Source organism: Pithys albifrons, chromosome 6 (genome assembly GCF_047495875.1).
Source record: "Pithys albifrons albifrons isolate INPA30051 chromosome 6, PitAlb_v1, whole genome shotgun sequence".
Classification (NCBI taxonomy): domain Eukaryota; kingdom Metazoa; phylum Chordata; class Aves; order Passeriformes; family Thamnophilidae; genus Pithys; species Pithys albifrons.
In genome coordinates, this window is record NC_092463.1 from 40,388,121 (window position 1) to 40,406,605 (window position 18,485).

The 18,485-nt window shown below is 50.6% G+C and overlaps 1 protein-coding gene across 6 annotated transcripts in view; it reads right to left on the minus strand.

Moving 5' to 3' along the window:
- Nucleotides 1-15,137: 15,137 nt before the first annotated feature.
- Nucleotides 15,138-18,485, minus strand: part of AMBRA1 (autophagy and beclin 1 regulator 1) — a 131,266-nt gene continuing 127,918 nt past the window's right edge. For all 6 annotated transcript variants that reach the window (XM_071558475.1, XM_071558476.1, XM_071558474.1 and 3 more), the window contains one exon: nt 15,138-16,730. In XM_071558475.1, the coding sequence (XP_071414576.1) occupies nt 16,240-16,730 (491 nt within the window). In that variant the 3' untranslated portion in view covers nt 15,138-16,239. The remainder of the gene's footprint in view (nt 16,731-18,485) is intronic.

An 18,485-nucleotide genomic window follows, 5' to 3' on the forward strand; every position in this document is an offset into this window, starting at 1 on the left:
GTTAGCCAGATGTGCCCAGTTCACAAATTGGACCTCTCTCTTCCCAAGATTCTGTAAACTCGAATCTTCTCCCTGAAGATTAAGACACATTTCTGAATTCCAGTAGAGAGAACATCACTAAGATAATTCAGACAATTCTCTCTGATGACACATCTCCAGCTCCAGGTGCTTCTCTGCTCCCTGAAAAGGTTACAGTCTTTTGGCCTTTACTTCTGCTTCTGCCTTTACACACCAAGAAACCCCTGCCACAGCAGTGAGGCAGGCACACCACCTCTATTTTGGTCACCCAAAGACACATTCTGGCATTTCTTTAGTGAGTTCAGTCGACTGGTATTCATTTTCTTTCCTGCCTTCTTTGAGGAACAAGAAGACAAAGCTTTCCCAGTGTCAGCTGGTGTGGAGCCATGCAATTGCACTGAGTGCAATGAAGCTTCACAGACTCTTTTCAGCTTAACATCTGCCCACACTGTTTTTGCAGTCACTGACCAAAACCTGTCAAAGACTCCAGCCAGTTAATGTGAGTCTCTTGCCTTGCCCCAAAGCTCTGACCTCAGATAAATACCACTCTCTCCTCCTTTTTCTTTCCTCCTAAAAAAGTTAATGTAAATAAACCTTTGTTACGCTCTGGGCGAACTCAACAGACTGAGGAAATATCTGCTTCAAAGACAATTTAATTGTACTGCAGTTGCATTGTTTGATTAGACTCTTGTTTCAAACTACAACTCCCCATAGATAGACAAAAGACAGTAACGAACAGTGAGAAGTCTTCTTCCAAAGCTGATCAGTCACAGCTATAAAAATATGTAACCAAATTGAATAAAAACCTTTTCAACAGTCTAACTCTTAGCCTAGCTTTATGCACTTATTAGTCAAGAGTTTCTGAAAGCCCAAACTCCCCATACATATTCCAATTAAAGACAGCACTTGCTTCCCTTGGCTTGACATATTCATACATTTCCAGCTTGTTTCCACAAGAATCCAGAATTTGATCCCAGCTCCCATCCTTCCCCTGGACAAATACATTGTGATAGGCTGTGAGATGGGACAGGAGAGACTTGTGGTTTCTCCATGGAAGAAGACAAAGGCTAACTTCATGTTCAGTGGCCCAAGCCAAATTAATGGCCTTCCTTCCTCTCTTTTGAGATTAAGACCTGTGACAGTCCAAGACTTTTGCCATTCTGTTTGACTGACACAGCTTTGTCTGGGGAAGTAAAACCCAGCACCCACCACCTTGTGGGGACCTTGGATACTCCTGGAGCTGGCCATTTTTCATGTAACTGCACATCTCCCATTTTTTTCCATCACTGTATTTCTAGTCTTTGCTTTGGATGGTTTCTTCATCTTTTTTCTTTTTCTTCCTAGCCATGTTGTGCTGTTCTGTGCCTGATGTCTAATCAGCAATTGCTACTCTTCCATTATCAGTTGGCAATGCTCCATCGTGCTTCTCCATATCAAAAAAATGTCCTCACACCAAAGCACCACACACACCTAGAAACTGACAAAGCCACTCCTCTCATCTCTGTCTTTGAAGTGGGAGATGCAGGGGCCACTGGCAAGTGACCATCTTGATGTTCCACCTTGGCTTGCAACAGTTCTCATCCATAACAATCCCAAGGCAGAGTGGTTACACCACTGAGCAAGTGCTCACAAGATGGATATGTTTGAAGAGCAGAAAAGGCAGGTATGGATCTTTTACTCTGGCTTTCCCCACAAGCTTGGGAATATCCATCCATTATCCCTGGTGGATTCCCAGGAACTCTACTCACACATGCAACAGCCTTGGCAGCAGCCAGCACCAGCTCCAGGCACACAAACTGATGCAGGCTGTGGCTGCTGGGGGACTTATGGGATTTGCCCCTCCAATCCCAGACCCCTGGCAGGGACTTGGCAGGTAAAGAAGCAGTTATCATCCATCCCTGCAACACATGGGGCATGTACCTGTTCAGACACAAGCCTCTGGCACTGGATGCTGCTGGGCACAAGCCTGCTCACCATCAGTTTTGGCCAGTCTTCCCTCTCCCCTCACAAGTCCTCCCCTAGCCTGACAGTCCCTGACAGTCTCCAGCAAAAACATCTGGCCCAAGTCTGTCCTCCCATCCTGCTCATAGATGCACTCCTGCATATGCTCACAAGCTCCCTCTCATTTCTGTCCTTCTTCAAGGTGCTGAGGTTTTCTTTCTACCTCACACACCCTTTCATGCTCCACTTCCCTCCTTCTGGCACCAGATCCCTTCACCCTCAGGTGGATTCAGATTGCCTCTTCCAGCACAGTGCAGGCAGCCAGTCCTCCTCCCTCTGCCAGACTTACTCCCACAAACTTGCTGAACTCATCTACATGGCTTTAATATTCATAAAGTCAACCCTAGCCTAAAGAAAACGTGGTTGATGATGACGGTATTTACATTGCAAATCACTTTTAATAGTTCTCTAGTAGTCAGCCTGGTGATAAACGTTAATCCATCTATCAGCTCAAAAACAAAATAAACCCATCTCAGAAGGGGAGAGTCAGAGAGAGAAAAAGCAGCTGATGACAGTGAGAAGGGCTCAGCCCTCAGGAGCATCACTCTGCTGAGGGAAATGGGTGTGAAGGCTTCACTCAGCAGTCAGTGAGAACAGTAAAGTGTCACACATGGGGCAGGAGCAGCTGTTTTGCCTGCTCTTGGCCAAGTGAGGAGACACATGGTGAAGGATGAGCCCCTGGGCATGCAGTCCCTTCACTCACTGGCATGGAGCTGGCATTGCCTGGCAGGGTACAGCTGTCTAAATTCCAGGGCAGTGACTCAGTCTCTCTGCCTGTGCCCAGGGCTGTAGGTGACAGGGCAATGCCACTTGGGGGTGGGCTCTTGCCCTGTGTGTGCTGGTGGGTGAAACACAGCCCATGGGGGAGCCCTGGGCCAGCATCATTGCTGTGGGAGATGGGAGAGATGAGAGCACGTGGTGGTCACGTGCCTTTTTCCTAATAGTTTGCCTAAGGACACACGAGGGCATATTTGTAAAGTGGCTTGGGACAGTTTAAAAGGTCCGAAAAAAATATCACGCTCAGGCCACATTTGTGTGGAGCCTCCAACAACTGTTCTCCCAACTGAGGAGGCTCAGGATGGTGTGTGCACAAGTCCTCTTCCCCCTCAAGCACCATCCCCAGGGAAACAGCTTTTCCCACTCATTCCAGCCTCCGCAGCGCAGCATCAGGCACATACAGCCCCACAGGTATCCAGGTGTGAGCTCTGTGGGAGGGCAGTCACTTCTGGATGTGAGCTGAGCCAGATCCCAAATCATGCTGGGACACAAGCACACTGCAGGGAGCAACAAATACTGTGGGGGAACAGGGTAGGAGGACTTGCAGGGTCAAGGTGGAGCAGTGCTGCTGCAGCCTTCCTGAGAGCAGGTGACTGAAGGCATCTAGCTGTGCTCCGCTACCTCAGCCCCCAGGAGCCATCTGCAGCCACATCTTCTCCTGCTTCATGGCATGCCTTTACCGGAGACAGAGGAACAAAATACCAATGCTGAACTCACGTTAGGCACATCACTTAGTGCTCAGTTATTTCCCAGCCTCCCAGGCTGCTTGCAGAGACAGGGTAATGAAAGATTCTTTCATGATTTGGAAAATGTCATTTTTAGCACCAGTGAAGGATGCCAGAGCCACAGCCCCAGGGAGCAGGTGACTATGTTTAGCCACGCAGGAGGTGTGGCCCCAGTGGCTGGGGTGACAATGGCACCAGCAGCTCCCACTCACCCTGGGATCCCTGGCAGGGCACAGCCAGGAAAGCCACTCTGGCCCATGCAAAGAAGCCAGGTGAGCATAAAAAAAGAGTTGTGACTAATATAGAAAGCCTTCCTCCCACGCCTGGCTGGTTCACAACCGGGAAATTCACACCAGTCCACAAGCCTATGAGCATTCTGTAAATACCAGTGGGAGCACTAGACACTCACTCATGCTCTCAGCTTGACCACAAATACTGGTGCCTTAAATCAAGTGAAGGGGTAGGCAGGTAAAACAGACTTCTGTCACTTGATGTGAGCCCTTGGAAAGCTGGCTCTTGGGCACTGCCAATAGCTCAAGCTCATCAAAGCAGGAGGGCAGGCACAGCCTGTGCCCGCTGCAGCACCTCTGGAGAGAGTTAAACACAACAGCCTGCACCCAGCCTGGTGCACTGCAATCTCTTCAGTCAATAATCATCTGCTTTTTGTGTTTTAAAAGATTGCTGCTGCTATTTTAAGGTTGAGCTCAGTTTTGTCAGATTTGCCGTACAAGCACGATTTCAAATACTTCAATATAATTGTTTTGTTGCAGTCCTCACTCTTGCAACTCTTATTTGCCTTCTGGATAATGGAAGGGGGAAAGTGCTTCTGAATCACTTATACCTATTACCAAAAAAAAAAAAAAAAGGAGGGGGAAAAAAAGGAGGAAAAAAGAGTGGGAATATAAGCTTGTGCTGTTCCCCTGCCATTTCCCACGTGACACAGAAGACAGCACATCTTCCCCGTGACCACTGTGCCCGTGGGTTGGGTCTAGCCTACAGAGCCAGGTGCTGTGCACGGAACCCGTGCCTGCCTGCAGTGCCTGCTGCTGGCAGCCAGCTGTGCGCCCCTGAGGACCGTCTCCCAGGCACTGTCCCACACAGCTTCCTGCCTGGCCATGAGGGAAAAAGCAACCAGGGAATCAGGCCCCTTTAAAAGATTAGTCTAATTGGTTTATTTTCTAATTCACTAGTTCATTAATTTATGAATTCACTAACTCCCCCTGCTCACTTACACAGCAGTTCCCTTGCTGGCAGTTGAGTTCCATCCCTGGCACTGTACAGGGTCCCCAGCAGCCCAGTGCAAGAGTCCAGCTGCTGCTGCTTCCCCTCCAAAGAAGTTCAGCTGCCCTTGTTGACAACTTCCAGCTCAGGAGACAGGTCCATACCATTTCTGTAAGCTGCTGGTTTCTGCAGAAGGTGCTAGTGACTGTTGCAGAGCAGTAAGAGAGGAAGGCAGCAGGAGACGCTGACCCCTGGACTGCAAGTGTTGGAGCCCCTAACCTTGCCAAGCGTCCATGGAGCTGAGATCACTATTGGTACATGTAGCCACTTGCTCGAGGGGAAACTCATTCCAGATGAGGAGACAAGCCCCAGCACCACACAGGCACTGCACCACACAGCCCAGTTGTCTCGTGGCTTGCCAGCCCTCCTGTGCTGGGACACTGAGGCAAACCCAAGTCTCTCTGGAGGTTTCCCTGCAGCCCCCAAGGCTTCTCCACTGCAGGGGCAGAGAGACGGCAGTCCTGCAGCGCAATCACTCTGCCATCAGATTTAATTCACTGAGCGGCTTGGCGGGGCCTGCCTTCTAATACGCATGTAGTCTAATAAATATCCGCTTTAAAGGCACTCCCTGTTTTAAATGTATCTTTTAAAAAAGTGTGTTTTCCTCAGTTTGAGGTAATTGCTGGCACTGCTGGGGGACAAAGAGCTCTATGTGTGTGTGTGTCTTACTTCAGGCAGTTCAACTTAGATCCCCATTTGGACTTACAGTCCCCAGAGACACATTTACCTCACATGGAGCACCCACCAATGTTAATGCTATCTATAGAGTCCTTCACAGGCAAGAAAACTAGGAGGAACACAGCAAGTGTGCAAAATCCACAGCAGGTAAAAAACAGTCAGCAATTGCTGCGTCAAAAGAACTTTTAACACAGCCAGTACAAAGCAGATTGTTCCTTTCCCAGGAGAGATGCTGCCTCTGCCCTGCACCTCCCTACACCTTGCCCTGCCACGGGGCTGCCTCAGGGCAGGGACAACGTTGAGAGTTATTTGCCTTCATCCCATGGGCATCAAGTGTGCTGTTGGGCAGCCCCCCAGCATTCACACCTCCCACATGTGAGGCTGCCCTTGCTCTCACTCTGGCTCCCCAGTCTCTGCCCACTGAAGTTTACCCTGGGAAGAAGAGCCCAAAGTGGGCAGGCGATGGGTACTGAGCCGATGTGTGCTGCAGGGATGAAGGCAGCCTCCTGTCATTGGGGTCTTCCACCCCTCCCTGAGTCTGTACCCCCCACCCAGACCCAGTACTTGCCAAGGAGACTTCACCACCCCAAACCAAGCCAAAAACGTGGCTGGAGTCTTTTGTTATGGCAAGAGGCCATTTCTCAAGGCAGAGCCAGTGATGGAAAAGACTCAAGACTGCAGGATACAAGAGCTCTGTTCTCTGATGGCCAAGCTAATAACCCTGTATTAAATTACAGGCCTGGGTTCAGTTGTGGTTGTTTTGTTTTTGTTTGGGTTTTTTTTCTGAAAGCTGTCTGTTTAGATTTATCAGCATAATTCCTGATACTGCCTTGTCGGACATCATTACGATAATCTCACTACTGTGTCTGCCAGGGAATTGGGAGGCAAGCAGGAGGCTGCTGCAGAGCAGGAGGGGTGGAGGGGCCTGGGCCACCTGCAAGGCACAACCCTGGGACCATTCACCCTGGAGCTGGAGACCCCAGGAAAGGTGAAGTCAGGAGGGCATGACCCCTCACAATGGAACTCAAAAGTCTAAAAGAGCCAGCACACACCAAGGCAGAAGGGATCCACTCTCCAGTCAGGCAGGTCCCCATCCCTCCAGTGATTTCACTGTGAGGAAGAGAAGCCTCCGGAGAAGGGGAGAGGGCACATAGAAAAACCTGGAGGATCTGAGGAAGTTGGAAATGAGCAGCCTCTCTTTTGGAATTGAACCCTTCTCTTACTTCCCAGAAACTGCATCATTTATTTAAACAAGGTTTTTCAGGGCAGAGAGCACAAGAAGAGGAGGGCAGGAGTCTGCAGCCCAGCTCTGTCTATCCACCCTTCTATGCAGCAGTCCCTCTCCCCTCCATGGGCACTCCCTTGCACATCCACACATGTGTGTACACACACATTCACACACAGCCTTCATCCTCCTTTCTACAGCCAGGCCTGCTGCTGTTCCACCCTGGCACAGGCCACATGTCAGCACCCAGTGGGGATTTGGCTGGCAAGTTCAGCCAGGCAGGAGCCAAAGTGCTCCTTCCTGGGGATCTAGTGCTAAAAGCCTTGCTTGTGGCAGAGGGGATGCTCCAGTGCAGTGCTGCAGCTTCTCTTCCCAGCAGCTGGAATGGGGTCTGCAGCTTCCCTTGCCAGCAGCTAGAGCGGGGTCTGGCTGAAGAGCTGTCTCAGATGGGGATCATGGAGCTTTGGGATTTTTTGAGAATGGCATAGAGCCAATGTGCCTGTGGGAGCCCATTAACACACATGGAGCATCCCTCTCCCCACTAGACAGGAGCTGAGGGAGCCACAGGTGGGAGGTGGGTAATCATATCAGCAAAATAAATACAAATCCCAGCCCAGCGTGGTGTTTTTATTAATGAAAATGAGCCTGTGATGGGAGTTAATCTCCAGCTCCTGGGTGATTCAGCTGGAGGATGGAGCTGCAGATAGGGCTGAGTCTAGGCAGCCAGGCAAAGTCAGAGCCCAGTCAGATGCAGTCAGGGACCACAAACACTTTCCAAAGTGGGAGCGGGTACCTGGCCTTGAAATCTGGAATGTGAGGAGAGGAGCTGCCAACATCTACAGAAAGCAAGTGCTTCCAACTGGAGATGGAGCATTAACAGCCACTGTCACTCAGGTGGGACCTGGCTGAGGCCACCACAGGAGGAAGGGATCTTCAGATCCCATTTCACAGCACTCCTCTCCCCACACTCTGGTTGTATGTTTTCCAGCAGCTGGAAAAGATTCAAGCAACTACGTGGTTAAACCACCCTTATCCAACTCCTCCAGCCTCCCTTCCTTCATGCCCTCACCTGGCAGTTGCTCATGCCAGTGCTGCTCTCACCCAGCTCTCATGGTGTGCCACCATCCCCCACCACTGACAGGAAGCAGAACGGCAGGTACTCCCATAACACAGCAAAAAAAACCAACAGCTGTGATGTTATTTGTTTGAAAGATAAATCTATTTTATGAAAATTTACTTCTTTCATCCCTTCAAGGTCTGAGACCTGGCCCAGAAACCTTGGAGCATCCCCAGAACAGAGGTCAAGACCTCTCCCGCCTTGGCTGTGGGGCAGGAGCACATCATCCTTGTGAACAATAGTGCAGGACCCTTGCAGAACACAGAGCCTGTTTAGAGAGCACAGAGCAAAGCAAAACAGTGCTTAACAAAATCCCCCCAAAGAGCTGAAGATGCCAGCAGGGAGGAAAAGCCCCTTGGGGCTGCAAAGGGTTGGCACCAAACCAGTGAGGCTGCAAGTGAGGGCAGAGCAGCTGGTGACAGAGACTCCATGCTCCTGCCAGGATCAAAGGGCTTTTCCAGCTGTTTCCCAAATGACAGGGCCTGTAGCACCTGCAACCATTCCTACAGCAGTAGCTGCCAACCCCTCAGGGAGACTCAACCACCACCAGCCCTCAGCTGCCACACAAAAGCCACCTCTGGTCCGTTCTCAGCCCGAGTGCTGGGCCAGCCTCCCCACAGGGGCTCCAGAGCACAGTCCCTCCATCCATTACCTCCCCAGAGAATTGAGGCAGTTGTGTCACCGGCCAAAGCGTTACCACCAGACCCGAGCTGGGATGCTTCAAATAGCTGCACACTGCAATACAAATTGTACTTTGATGAGGTACATTAGGCCATCTGGATGGCCTTAAACAGCCTTGATGAAGACAGAGCAAGGGCTGCTCGAGGTGGGAGGAACCTCAGCAGTTCCATGGCCGTTAGCTGTTCCTTAAGCTAGTATTTGTGCAGCCAGGGGGGCTGACAGCATCAGGGTGGGTCCATGCAGGGCAGGTCTGCCCAACAGCAGCACTTCAGATGACCAATGTGTCCCCATCATGGTGGTGTGGGCAGGATATGGGCACTCACAATCTGTATCTGCCCTTGGCCAGCCAAGATCATGAATCCGCACCAACCTGGGGTGTCCCCATGGATGGATCTGAGCCCTGGCAAGCATCCAGACTGCCTCGCTCCCATCAGTCCCACTAACTATGTGGGAAGCAGCACTCCCAGGAAGGAAAGCCCATGCTCACTGACGAGCATAAGATAAATAATGCTACAGAGGGGGAGAAAAAAAATGTAGATGTTTGCTAGAGAAAATCACATACACAGGGGTAAGAGCCAAAGGGCAAGGAAGGAAATAGGGGACAGGAGCCTGGAGAAACCTACGGGGAAGGAGATGCCCCATCCTGCTGAACCCCACAATGAAGGACTGAGGGGAGCAAGTGCAAGCCAAGACAGCACCAAGGAGGGAACAGCACATCGGACCTGGATGGGATTTTCACTCACTGATGGTTTTATGACTGCTGTTGTCCCAGAGTTGGCTTTTTTGTGGCACCTTGGGGTCCTAGGGGGGTTTTAGGTGAGTTACTCCCCAAGTTTGATTTCCAAAATAACTTTCTAGGCAACGAGCTCAATCGCTTTGCAGGACAGGCCCCACTGGTGCTGTAGGTGCCCCGGGACCTCAGCACCCCTGACCTTCGCCTGGCTGCCTGCAGCGTGCAGTCCTGTCTCACTGCTACGACCTACATTCTGCTCCCCAAACATACGGCGTTGCACTTAGCTGCATCAAACCCACAGAGTACTGTGTAGGGCTAATTTCCAGTTAGGTTGTCAGGAAGTATTAAGTCAAATACCTTACAGGAGCCTAAGCATATTATGCCGACACAGCTACCTTTGTCAACCAAATCTGAGATCTCATCAGAAAAGCAATGCTGGGTTTAGCCATCCTCAGCGCCTCCGGAGCAAACCCATCTCCAGGGCTTCTCCTGGGTCACTGCACCCCGAGTGCTGCCAACCACTCAGCCCAGGGCTGCAGCTCTGTGGGGAGCAGCCCCCGCCTTCCTACCAAGAGCCAATGGAGCTCACGTGCCACTGGAATAAAGTGCTCATGGAGCAAAATCCTTGATCCCACCCTGTGAGTGGCCATGGAACATGGAGCAGGGGGGAAAGGCTGGGTGCAAGGCAGCATCTTGGGCTGGGTTACTGCTGCTTTGCATGCTCAGCTCTCCTCCTTCTCCTTGACTGTGACCCAGGGCCCAAGGCCTCTCTGTGCATTAAAAAACCATGTCCTTTTCAGCACCACTTGCTCTTGCCAGTCACACGAGGTACCAGAGCCCTAAAGCTGCTGTTCATGGCTGTGCTTGTCTCCACTCTCAGCAATGCAGCAGGACCAGCCTCAGTCCCTCGCTGAATAATTGTTTTAATTAGCATTTACTTTGATGTAGGTGATTAGCAGACGGCTGCTGGCACGGCTTCTATCGGAACTTTTGCAATGGGCAGACAGATACGTGCAACTCTCTGTAGTGCTGTAGCACTTAAATGTTTTTGTATCAGCCGCCTCAGTGGCTGACAGTCAGTCTTCATTGGCCCCTCTGATCCTTTTCTAATTCTGCCTGCGGCTGAAGGGGGAATGAGTTTGTGGTATCTCTCCAAGCACAGACCCTATGGGTGGGGTATGACCCTGTCAGGCAGGAGCAAGCAAACCCAAGGGTAATGACCCCCAGGGAAAGGGCAGAGCCACAGCCACATTGCCCTGGGGAGGAGGTTTTACAAGGACCCAGGGGAAGGAGAGAAGCTGGGCGTGCGTACCAGCCAGCAAAGCACAACAGAACCCAGCAAAGGGCTGTGGCTTTCAGCAGAGCTTGGTCAGCAGCCAGCAATAACCACTCGCTCACCACCTCCAAAGTCTGCCATGGAAACAGATTAAAGTTTGCCTCCAATGGCATGGCAGTGCCCCATGCTGTGCTGGAGCAGGGACTGGAGTTCATTTGCCATCAGAGCCAACTCCTGATCCTATCAAGATATTACTGTATTATTGAACTGGAGATTGAGGGACAGGCTGTAATAGCTATGATGGTATCAGGGATCCAGCACAAACTGCAGGAGGGGCCATGAAGCTGAGCCTAAGAAGCAGAAAGGACCAAGCCTGAATTACATTTCATGTTTTTGCACAGTGTCTGCTTTGTACCTCAGCCTCTGTGAAGCTGGAGCTAGGAGCTCAGAGGCTAAGGGTGAAGGATTAGGGAGCTTGGGTGTTCCCTGAGCTTGGAAAGAGCATAACTCCACCAGGGCAAACTGAAGCAGGGCTGGATGCAACTACAGAAAGAAAAACCTCAGCAGCTGCCAATATCCTTGTGCCAGTATGGAGCTCACTACCTGGCCAACCACAGCTGAAAGCAAAGGCTCAGTGGTGTGTCAGTCCAGCAGCAGCTCTCCATTTAAGTAGTCATCTGGTTCCAGCAATGTATCCTCCTGTACCCCTCAGTGTCTGGCTGCCTCTTCCAGCAGTGGCCTTGGCTCTCTGCTGCACTCTTACCTTCCATTGCTCATACCTTCTCTGTGCCACTGAGTTATTAGGCACCCCCAGTCCCTCCCATGTGGCACCACTGAGCTGAAGAAGCCTGGCCCACATTGGTGGGCAAGACTAGCACAGAAGATGGATGCTTGTAGACCGAAAACCACCATTCTGATTTTCAGATGAGCCTCACAGTGTCCTCCCTGCAACGCAGGCTCCTGGCTGGGAAAGATCCGATGACCAGGACCAGTATACTGGAGAAGACAGCTTGATCCCTGCCAGCTCCTACTGCTGCCACACACCAGCAACAACTGCTTGAAAGGCAAAACAAAGAGGAGCTGAGGGAGCTCACTGGGAACAGACGAGAGACACTTCTGTTTGAGATGCTGTGGCAAAACAAATCCCTGCAGTTGGCGGAGTGCAGGGAGCGGCTGTACGGACCTTCCGCCCACACTCCCACGGTGGGAGCTGGGCAGGGACAGGAGAGGCATCTGTGCCAAGGGATGAGGGGAGAGGAGCGCTGGCATTAACTGGTTGGCAGAAAAAGGCAGCTGGAAAGGCTGCTGTGCCCCCAGCCTCATCATGTGCCATGGACCCCCTCCATGCAGAGGTGGCAACGGCATGACATTTATGTCCTGCACACCAAGATCCCAATTAGTGGTGGATGGCTCATATGCTGTACACTTTAATTAATTTGCCTTTTCCTGTTGAAGAGTAGATTCTCTGACAGATTGGGACTGAGCAGATAGGGCAGCTGCTCCTTAGATAGGAGCCTGAGTGGTGGCTGGAGGAACCAGCTGTGGGGCTTAGCTTTGGCATCAGTAATAATGGGAGAGACTCCCCAAACACCCAGCTGTGACCTGGTCTCTGCCCTCTCCTTCCTGCCTGGCACAGCTCCTGGTGGTCACACAGAGCTGGAGTCCCAGCACCACCCAGCTACAAGGTTAGCCCACAGCAGGCACAAGTAGTTATAGCATGGGACTGGCAGGGGGGGGTCAAACAGAGGTGTACTGGAGATGCAGCAATACACCAGCAAAGGAGTGAGGGCCGAAAGCTCAGGACTCATAGGAACAAGTATGACCTCTTTGTTGTACCACCTGCTAAGGCTTCAGCAACCCTCTCTGGGATCCCAGGTCTCCCTCCAGGCAGTGCTTACCACCTGGTTTGGTCCCAGACCCAGGGATGCCAGAGCATTCACCAGCTGCAGCAGCCCCCATGCAGCTGAAGCATTCATACAAAAGTCTCCTTCCAGCACAGCAGCTCCAATCCCTACCTCCTCCCCCTGCACATTCTCTCTTCCTAGCTGACCTAAATAATCTTGTATCTTCAGCTGTTCCCCTCCTCTTTTAGCTCATTAGGGCTTTTAGAGAACACTGGCTACTACTGAACCTGACCAACCCACCATTAACCTCATTCTACGCCAAGAAATGGCCATTACTTTTGACTCTAATTCCCATCTCAAACAGCTTCCGTCTCCAGGACTCTACCCCTCACCCTTGAGGTGTCAAAGTTTCTTTAACAGCCTCTTGTGAAGGACTTTATCAAAAGCCTTTTGAAAGCTAAATAAAATTCTCTGCACCATATTTCTCCTTTCCCAAGATTTTGTTAGCACATTTAAAGGCTCCTGACAGGCTATGGCTGAGAAAAGCTTTCGGTTTTTAAGATTATTTCCTGCTCCTACGCAGTAAAGCTCTCATTTTGCCTCCTAAATTGGGCCAGCAAGTATGCACAGCTCTGATTTGGTTTCCTCAAGCATCTCTTGTTGAATTGCCATGTTTCTCCTGGCACAGCATTTGCCTCAGCACTGCGTTGTCACACTGCAGTGAGCAGGTAAGCTGCAAGGCTTGGGGAAAGAGCCTTGTGCTGGTTGCTGCACTGTCCTGGGCACGGTCAATCCCACCACCTCCCATTCAGCCGAGGGCTCTAGGCCTCCAGTCACCATGCAGGCTCAGGGGTGTCACTTGAGGGTACAGTCAGATCAGCTCTGCCTGAAACAACAAACTGCTGGGCTGGAGCAGGGTAGTCCAAGGCAAGAGACTTTTGTTCCACAGGAAGCATGAAAGGCATACGAAATAAATTGTATTATGGGTCGGGGGGGTGTGTGTGTGTGTGAGCCCACTGTGTAAGTGGCTCAAGTTTCTCTCCCGTTCCCCCTCTATCCATCCATCCATCCATCCATCCATCCATCCATCCATCCATCCATCCATCCATCCATCCAGCCATCCACCTCCCTCCATCTGGTCTCAGGCAGGGACAAACTGCTTGGCAGATTCTAGGCCTGAAACTCAAAAGAAAAGCAGTGCTCTCTCAATGTAGAAACCACCACCACCACCGAGAGCACCTGCTTAGTTGTGCGGCCACAGCAGTTCATCTACAAATGGTGTCCAAGACAGCATCTGAAGATTACACCTCCCTGCACCCCCATGCCCGCTGGTCCTGCTTAAAGCCTGTAGGAACACAGTCAGGCTCAGCCTTTGTCCCAGAGCTACAAAGCGAGTTAGGAGAAACTACAAAGCTGATTGCTCTCATCAGGAAGAGCCTCCCCTACAAATCTTGAATGGAGAACAGCTGTGGAGCTTCAGAGATGTCCTGAGTCGATGCAAAGACGGCAGCTGTGGTTTGCTCCTGTTCCCACTGGAGTTCACGACTTGTTCTACCACTGTCTCCAATGGGGGCAGATCTGGACCAAGGAGAATCCTCAGCAGAGCAGGCTTCAGGCCGCTGCACAAAAGCACAGCCAGAGTGCCCAGGCCTTTGAGAGTCTGCCAACACCAGAGTGAGGCAGCCCAGGAGACATTTCTTCAACTAAGACAGAAATTTTTCTCTAGGTAGCTTGGCTCTGATTCAGGAAATGGACATCTATAAATGCTCTGCAACACATCTACCAGGAATGGGCCTCAAGACTCTTCCAGGAATCATGCAGGAAGAGGTGAGATGTCAGGCTGAGGGTTTTTTCCCAGCCTCTGTTTTAGTTTGTTTTCAAGCAGAGCAGTAAACAGCTCTGTCTAGACCTGCACTGCCCTCTCTGCCCAAGTTCTCAGCTGAGATGTAGCTCTTCTGGCTCCCAATTGTCAGCACATCATCAGGCCACTCCACCCTAAGGCAATTCAGGGATGCATGAAACCTTCCTTGCCGCACAAGGGAATCCCATTTTTCAGGCTGCTCTCCTGTCAGATCAGGGATGTGGTTGGCTCAGGGCAGGTTTTAGTGCCTCATTAACACTCCACAATGAGGCCTGGCAGCAGCTAATTTGATTTAAGGTTCATTTCCAGGCTGTGATTTAAGAGAAGATTTGCTTAATGTTCTCTAACAGACTCTTCTGACTGGGACCTTGAGTGCTGCCTAATAACAGCCTTATTTATTGTGATGTCTTAGCAGGACAGAATCCAGAGGAGCTGGGCAGGAGAACAGCAGCTGCTGGCAGGTGCTCAGACAGTAGTGGAAGCATCCCTCACCGCAGAATGGTAACACTGGGTTCCTTTATCCAGAACAGCCAGGACCCCATTTCTGCTTCAAGAGGTCAGCAAGACAGACCACTTTCTGCATGCCCAAGACCGTGCTGCATCTCTACATACCTTTGTAAGCTGGATAGGTCAAACACTCCTCTTTCTCCTTACTGCAGTACTTGAACAATGGGAAATGCAGAGGTGTCTACTCATCTTCCAATTAGTTAAAAGGTGATTTACAAGCAAGAGTCCCAAACGCTCCTCCCTATTTCCCAGTTTTGGGCTTTCAACTCACAGGTTGAGTCTGCGTTTCTCCTGGGAAATGATGGTCATCATCTGACATTTGTGAGCTAGCTTGAGCTTCTGAGCTGGATGTATCTATCCCCAAGGCCAAACACAGAGACAACCATCACACAAATGAAGACAGGAGGTCAAGCAAGGGTTTGTCATATTTTAATGACATTGATCTTTGGTGTTTCCCTCGTTAGCACTCGCACTCTCCCTTTCCTTCCTCCACAAGACTGCTAGGGATGGAGAGTTACAAACGAAAAGGAAAATCACATTAGAGACTAAAAACAAAATATCAGAGCCTTGACTTCTCCACTAGAAACTACATGTACAAGGTCAAGATTTCACATGCAACACCTTACATCACAGACCCATACCTCACACCCTGGCCTGGAGCTGAAAAACATTTCCTGCGCCCTCCCAAGCAGGTTCAGCTCAGTCCTGGCACCATGAAACCACTGGGGTGGCTCATTCATGTTAATATTGGCACAGCACAGAACATCCTTGTGTGAGCTGCATCCTGACTAGAGAGCAGTAGCCCCTGCCTCTCTCTCCCCATCTATACAGCAGCTCTACTTAGGTTCCTGCCAAGTACTTAACTAGCTCTCTAAAAAGGAAAAATCCCCACCTGTGAGCATATCATGAGCCATGCATGTTTTGGCAAAGCCCAGTTCTTCCCAGAAAAGACCACAACACAGGCAGGACTGGTCTCAGAACACCACACCTTGGGGGAGCAGTGCTGTGCTATGGAGAGGGACTGTGGCCTGGAAGACTCCTCCACTCCAGCAACAGAGCTGGAGCATCACACCTGGGTTTGCCCAGTACTGACTGTCTCCAGAAGGATGCTGCAGGCCTCCTTCCCTTTCCTCACTCTACTGATCAGCTCCCTGGGCATAAAAGGGCTGGAAACAGGAAAGGCAAGAAGTTTTACAAAGGATGCCGCACCAAATTGGAGGGTTAGGGCGGAACTCAGAGGATGTCACGGGGCTTCAAAATCTGCATGATGTGCAGCCAGTGTGGTTCTTATTCCTGTTAACTCTTCACCAGTGGGAATGTTGGAAGTATGCTTTTTTCCCCATGGCTTCCCTTGTAATTCTTATCCCTTTCCCCCCAACCCAGGATAGAGAAGCCCCCTGAACTACCAGCATCCTGTCAGAGCCACACATCCCGAGTCTCTCAGCTCCTGGCCAGCTGTGAAGTACAGGTCTCTGCTGAGCAGTACAAGGGTAGCACCAACACACAACTCAATCTCTACCTGTTCCGCGACTCCCCACTGGTGCTGTCATTACTATAGAAGTTGGTACTGTCAGGAAGGTGGTTATTATTAGTTAGGTCACTATAATCAATTGGTCCCTCGGTGTCCATGGAGGACTGTGCCTGCTCTGGCAGGTGCAGATCCCCAGCGCTTTGTCCTTCACTCGTGCTGGGGGCTGTCCGCAGGCTCAGGCCGTGCTCCGGCAGCCGCACCGACTCTGACAGGATCCGTCCCTCCAGCTCCGTGGCCAGCTGCTGTGAGGTGGACTGCTGTGCTGATGTGCCCTCACCTCCAGTGGGCTCCACACCAGTCTGAGAGCTGCGGTGGATCCGGTGACTCACAATGATGTTGTTGCCAAAGCCACCCATGGATGCCATGGTGGTGCTCTGCTCCCGCTGAACCACGGCAGTCATGCCACCTTCTGCCATCAGCCTGTGAATCCTACTTAGGGCATACTCCCCACCTGCTCCATATTCTGGACCTTCACCTGCAAAAGAAAGCAGAAGCAAATCTGGTGTACAAGGCAAACTACAACAGAGAGAAAGCATGCTGGGTAGATGCATCACGCAGTGTGCACATGCTCAGGCAGAACATGAGTTTTATTTCAGAGGGAGCTCAACATTTTATTTCTGTAACTCTTGGTCAAGTGTCAAACAAAGGCACTGAACTCTGACAAGAAAATCTTGGCCACTCCCACAGGTATTCCTCACAGACTTGCATGTCCAAACCTTGGAGAAGCAGCCATAAAGGTGGGGGGAAAAAAGCATAGTCAAAGACGCAGGATGTTTAATCACAGCTGTAGAGACAATCCTGCCAGTCCCATGGGGACAGGAAGAAAAACCTGTTCGCACTGCAATAAACCAAACATTTCACCACGATGTTAAAGAACCCCGTGGTCTTTCCTACTTCCCTTGTTTGAGAAGGGCCCAGGCAGATGACATGACGGCACTGTCCTCATTGTCAGTCAGGGAGGACAGAAGCAGTTGGCCAAGAGCAGACAGCAGTTACAGAAAACACAGTCTGTGCTTCCACATTATCTATGATGAAAATAAAAACCAAGCATGTACACTCTTGCTCCCTTTGACTGGTAACTTTTGAGAAATTCAAAAAACAACTCAAGACCTATAGTCTTTGTCTACTCTATCTCCGAGACTTCCCTTTATAGTCAGGCTGTACTGATCTCTGAGAGAACCATCACCAGACACCTTGGTTACTCAAGATTACTTTTGAAGAACAAAATCTCACAAAAACAATAGTCCACGTAGGAGACTGAATCCCAGTGACAGGGAAGTTCATCTCAGTTCTGTTTTCCAATATCCTTCTTTTGCTACAAATCCTACCCAGAGCATTTGGGGAACATAATCGGGAATCATAAACTGCTAGAAACATTCCACAGTGGGATCCTGCTGATTCTTATTAAAGAAATAAATCTCAGTCCCACCTCCGTGAACCTATCATAGGGCTGATTAGAGGAGAAAGCCATGAGCTCTCCTGGCACCAAGGAAATGAACACAAATGTCAACAAGGCTAGATGCAGAGAGGAGTTAAAACACAATAAAAACCAAAATGCCACACTGACTAGGAAAACAAAAACCACTTGGGGCTGTGGAGTTTAACATCTTCATTGATGATTTGGATGAGGGGGTCAACTGCACCCTCAGTAAGTTCATAGACAATACTACATTGAGTGGGAGTGTAGATGTGCTGGAGGTTGACAGCAGCTGAACACAAGCCAGCAGTGTGCCCAGGTGGCCAAGAAAGCCAATGGCATCCCAGCATCAGCAACGGTGTGGCCAGCAGGACTAGGGAAGTGATTGTCCCCCTGTACTCAGCACTGGTGAAGCTGCACTGGGAATCCTGTGTTCAGTTTTGGGCCCCTCTCTATATGAAGAACATGGAGGTGCAGGGGCATGTCCTGAGAAGGGCAACGGAGCTGGTGAAGGGTCTGGAGCACAAGTCATAGGAAGAATGACTGAGGGAGCTGGGGGTGTTTAGCCTGGAGAAAAGGAAGCTGAGGCTTACCTCTTTCTTCAACTGCCTGAAAGGAGGTTGTAGCCAGGTGGGGGTCTGTCTCTTCCCCCAGTCAACTAGGAACAGGGTAAGAGGAAATGGCCTCAAGCTGTGCCAGGGGAGGTTTAGATTGGATATCAGGAAGAATTTTTTCACTAAAAGGGTGGTTATGCATTGGAACTGCTCAGGGAAGTGGTGGAGTCACCATCCCTAGAACTGTTCAAGAAATGAC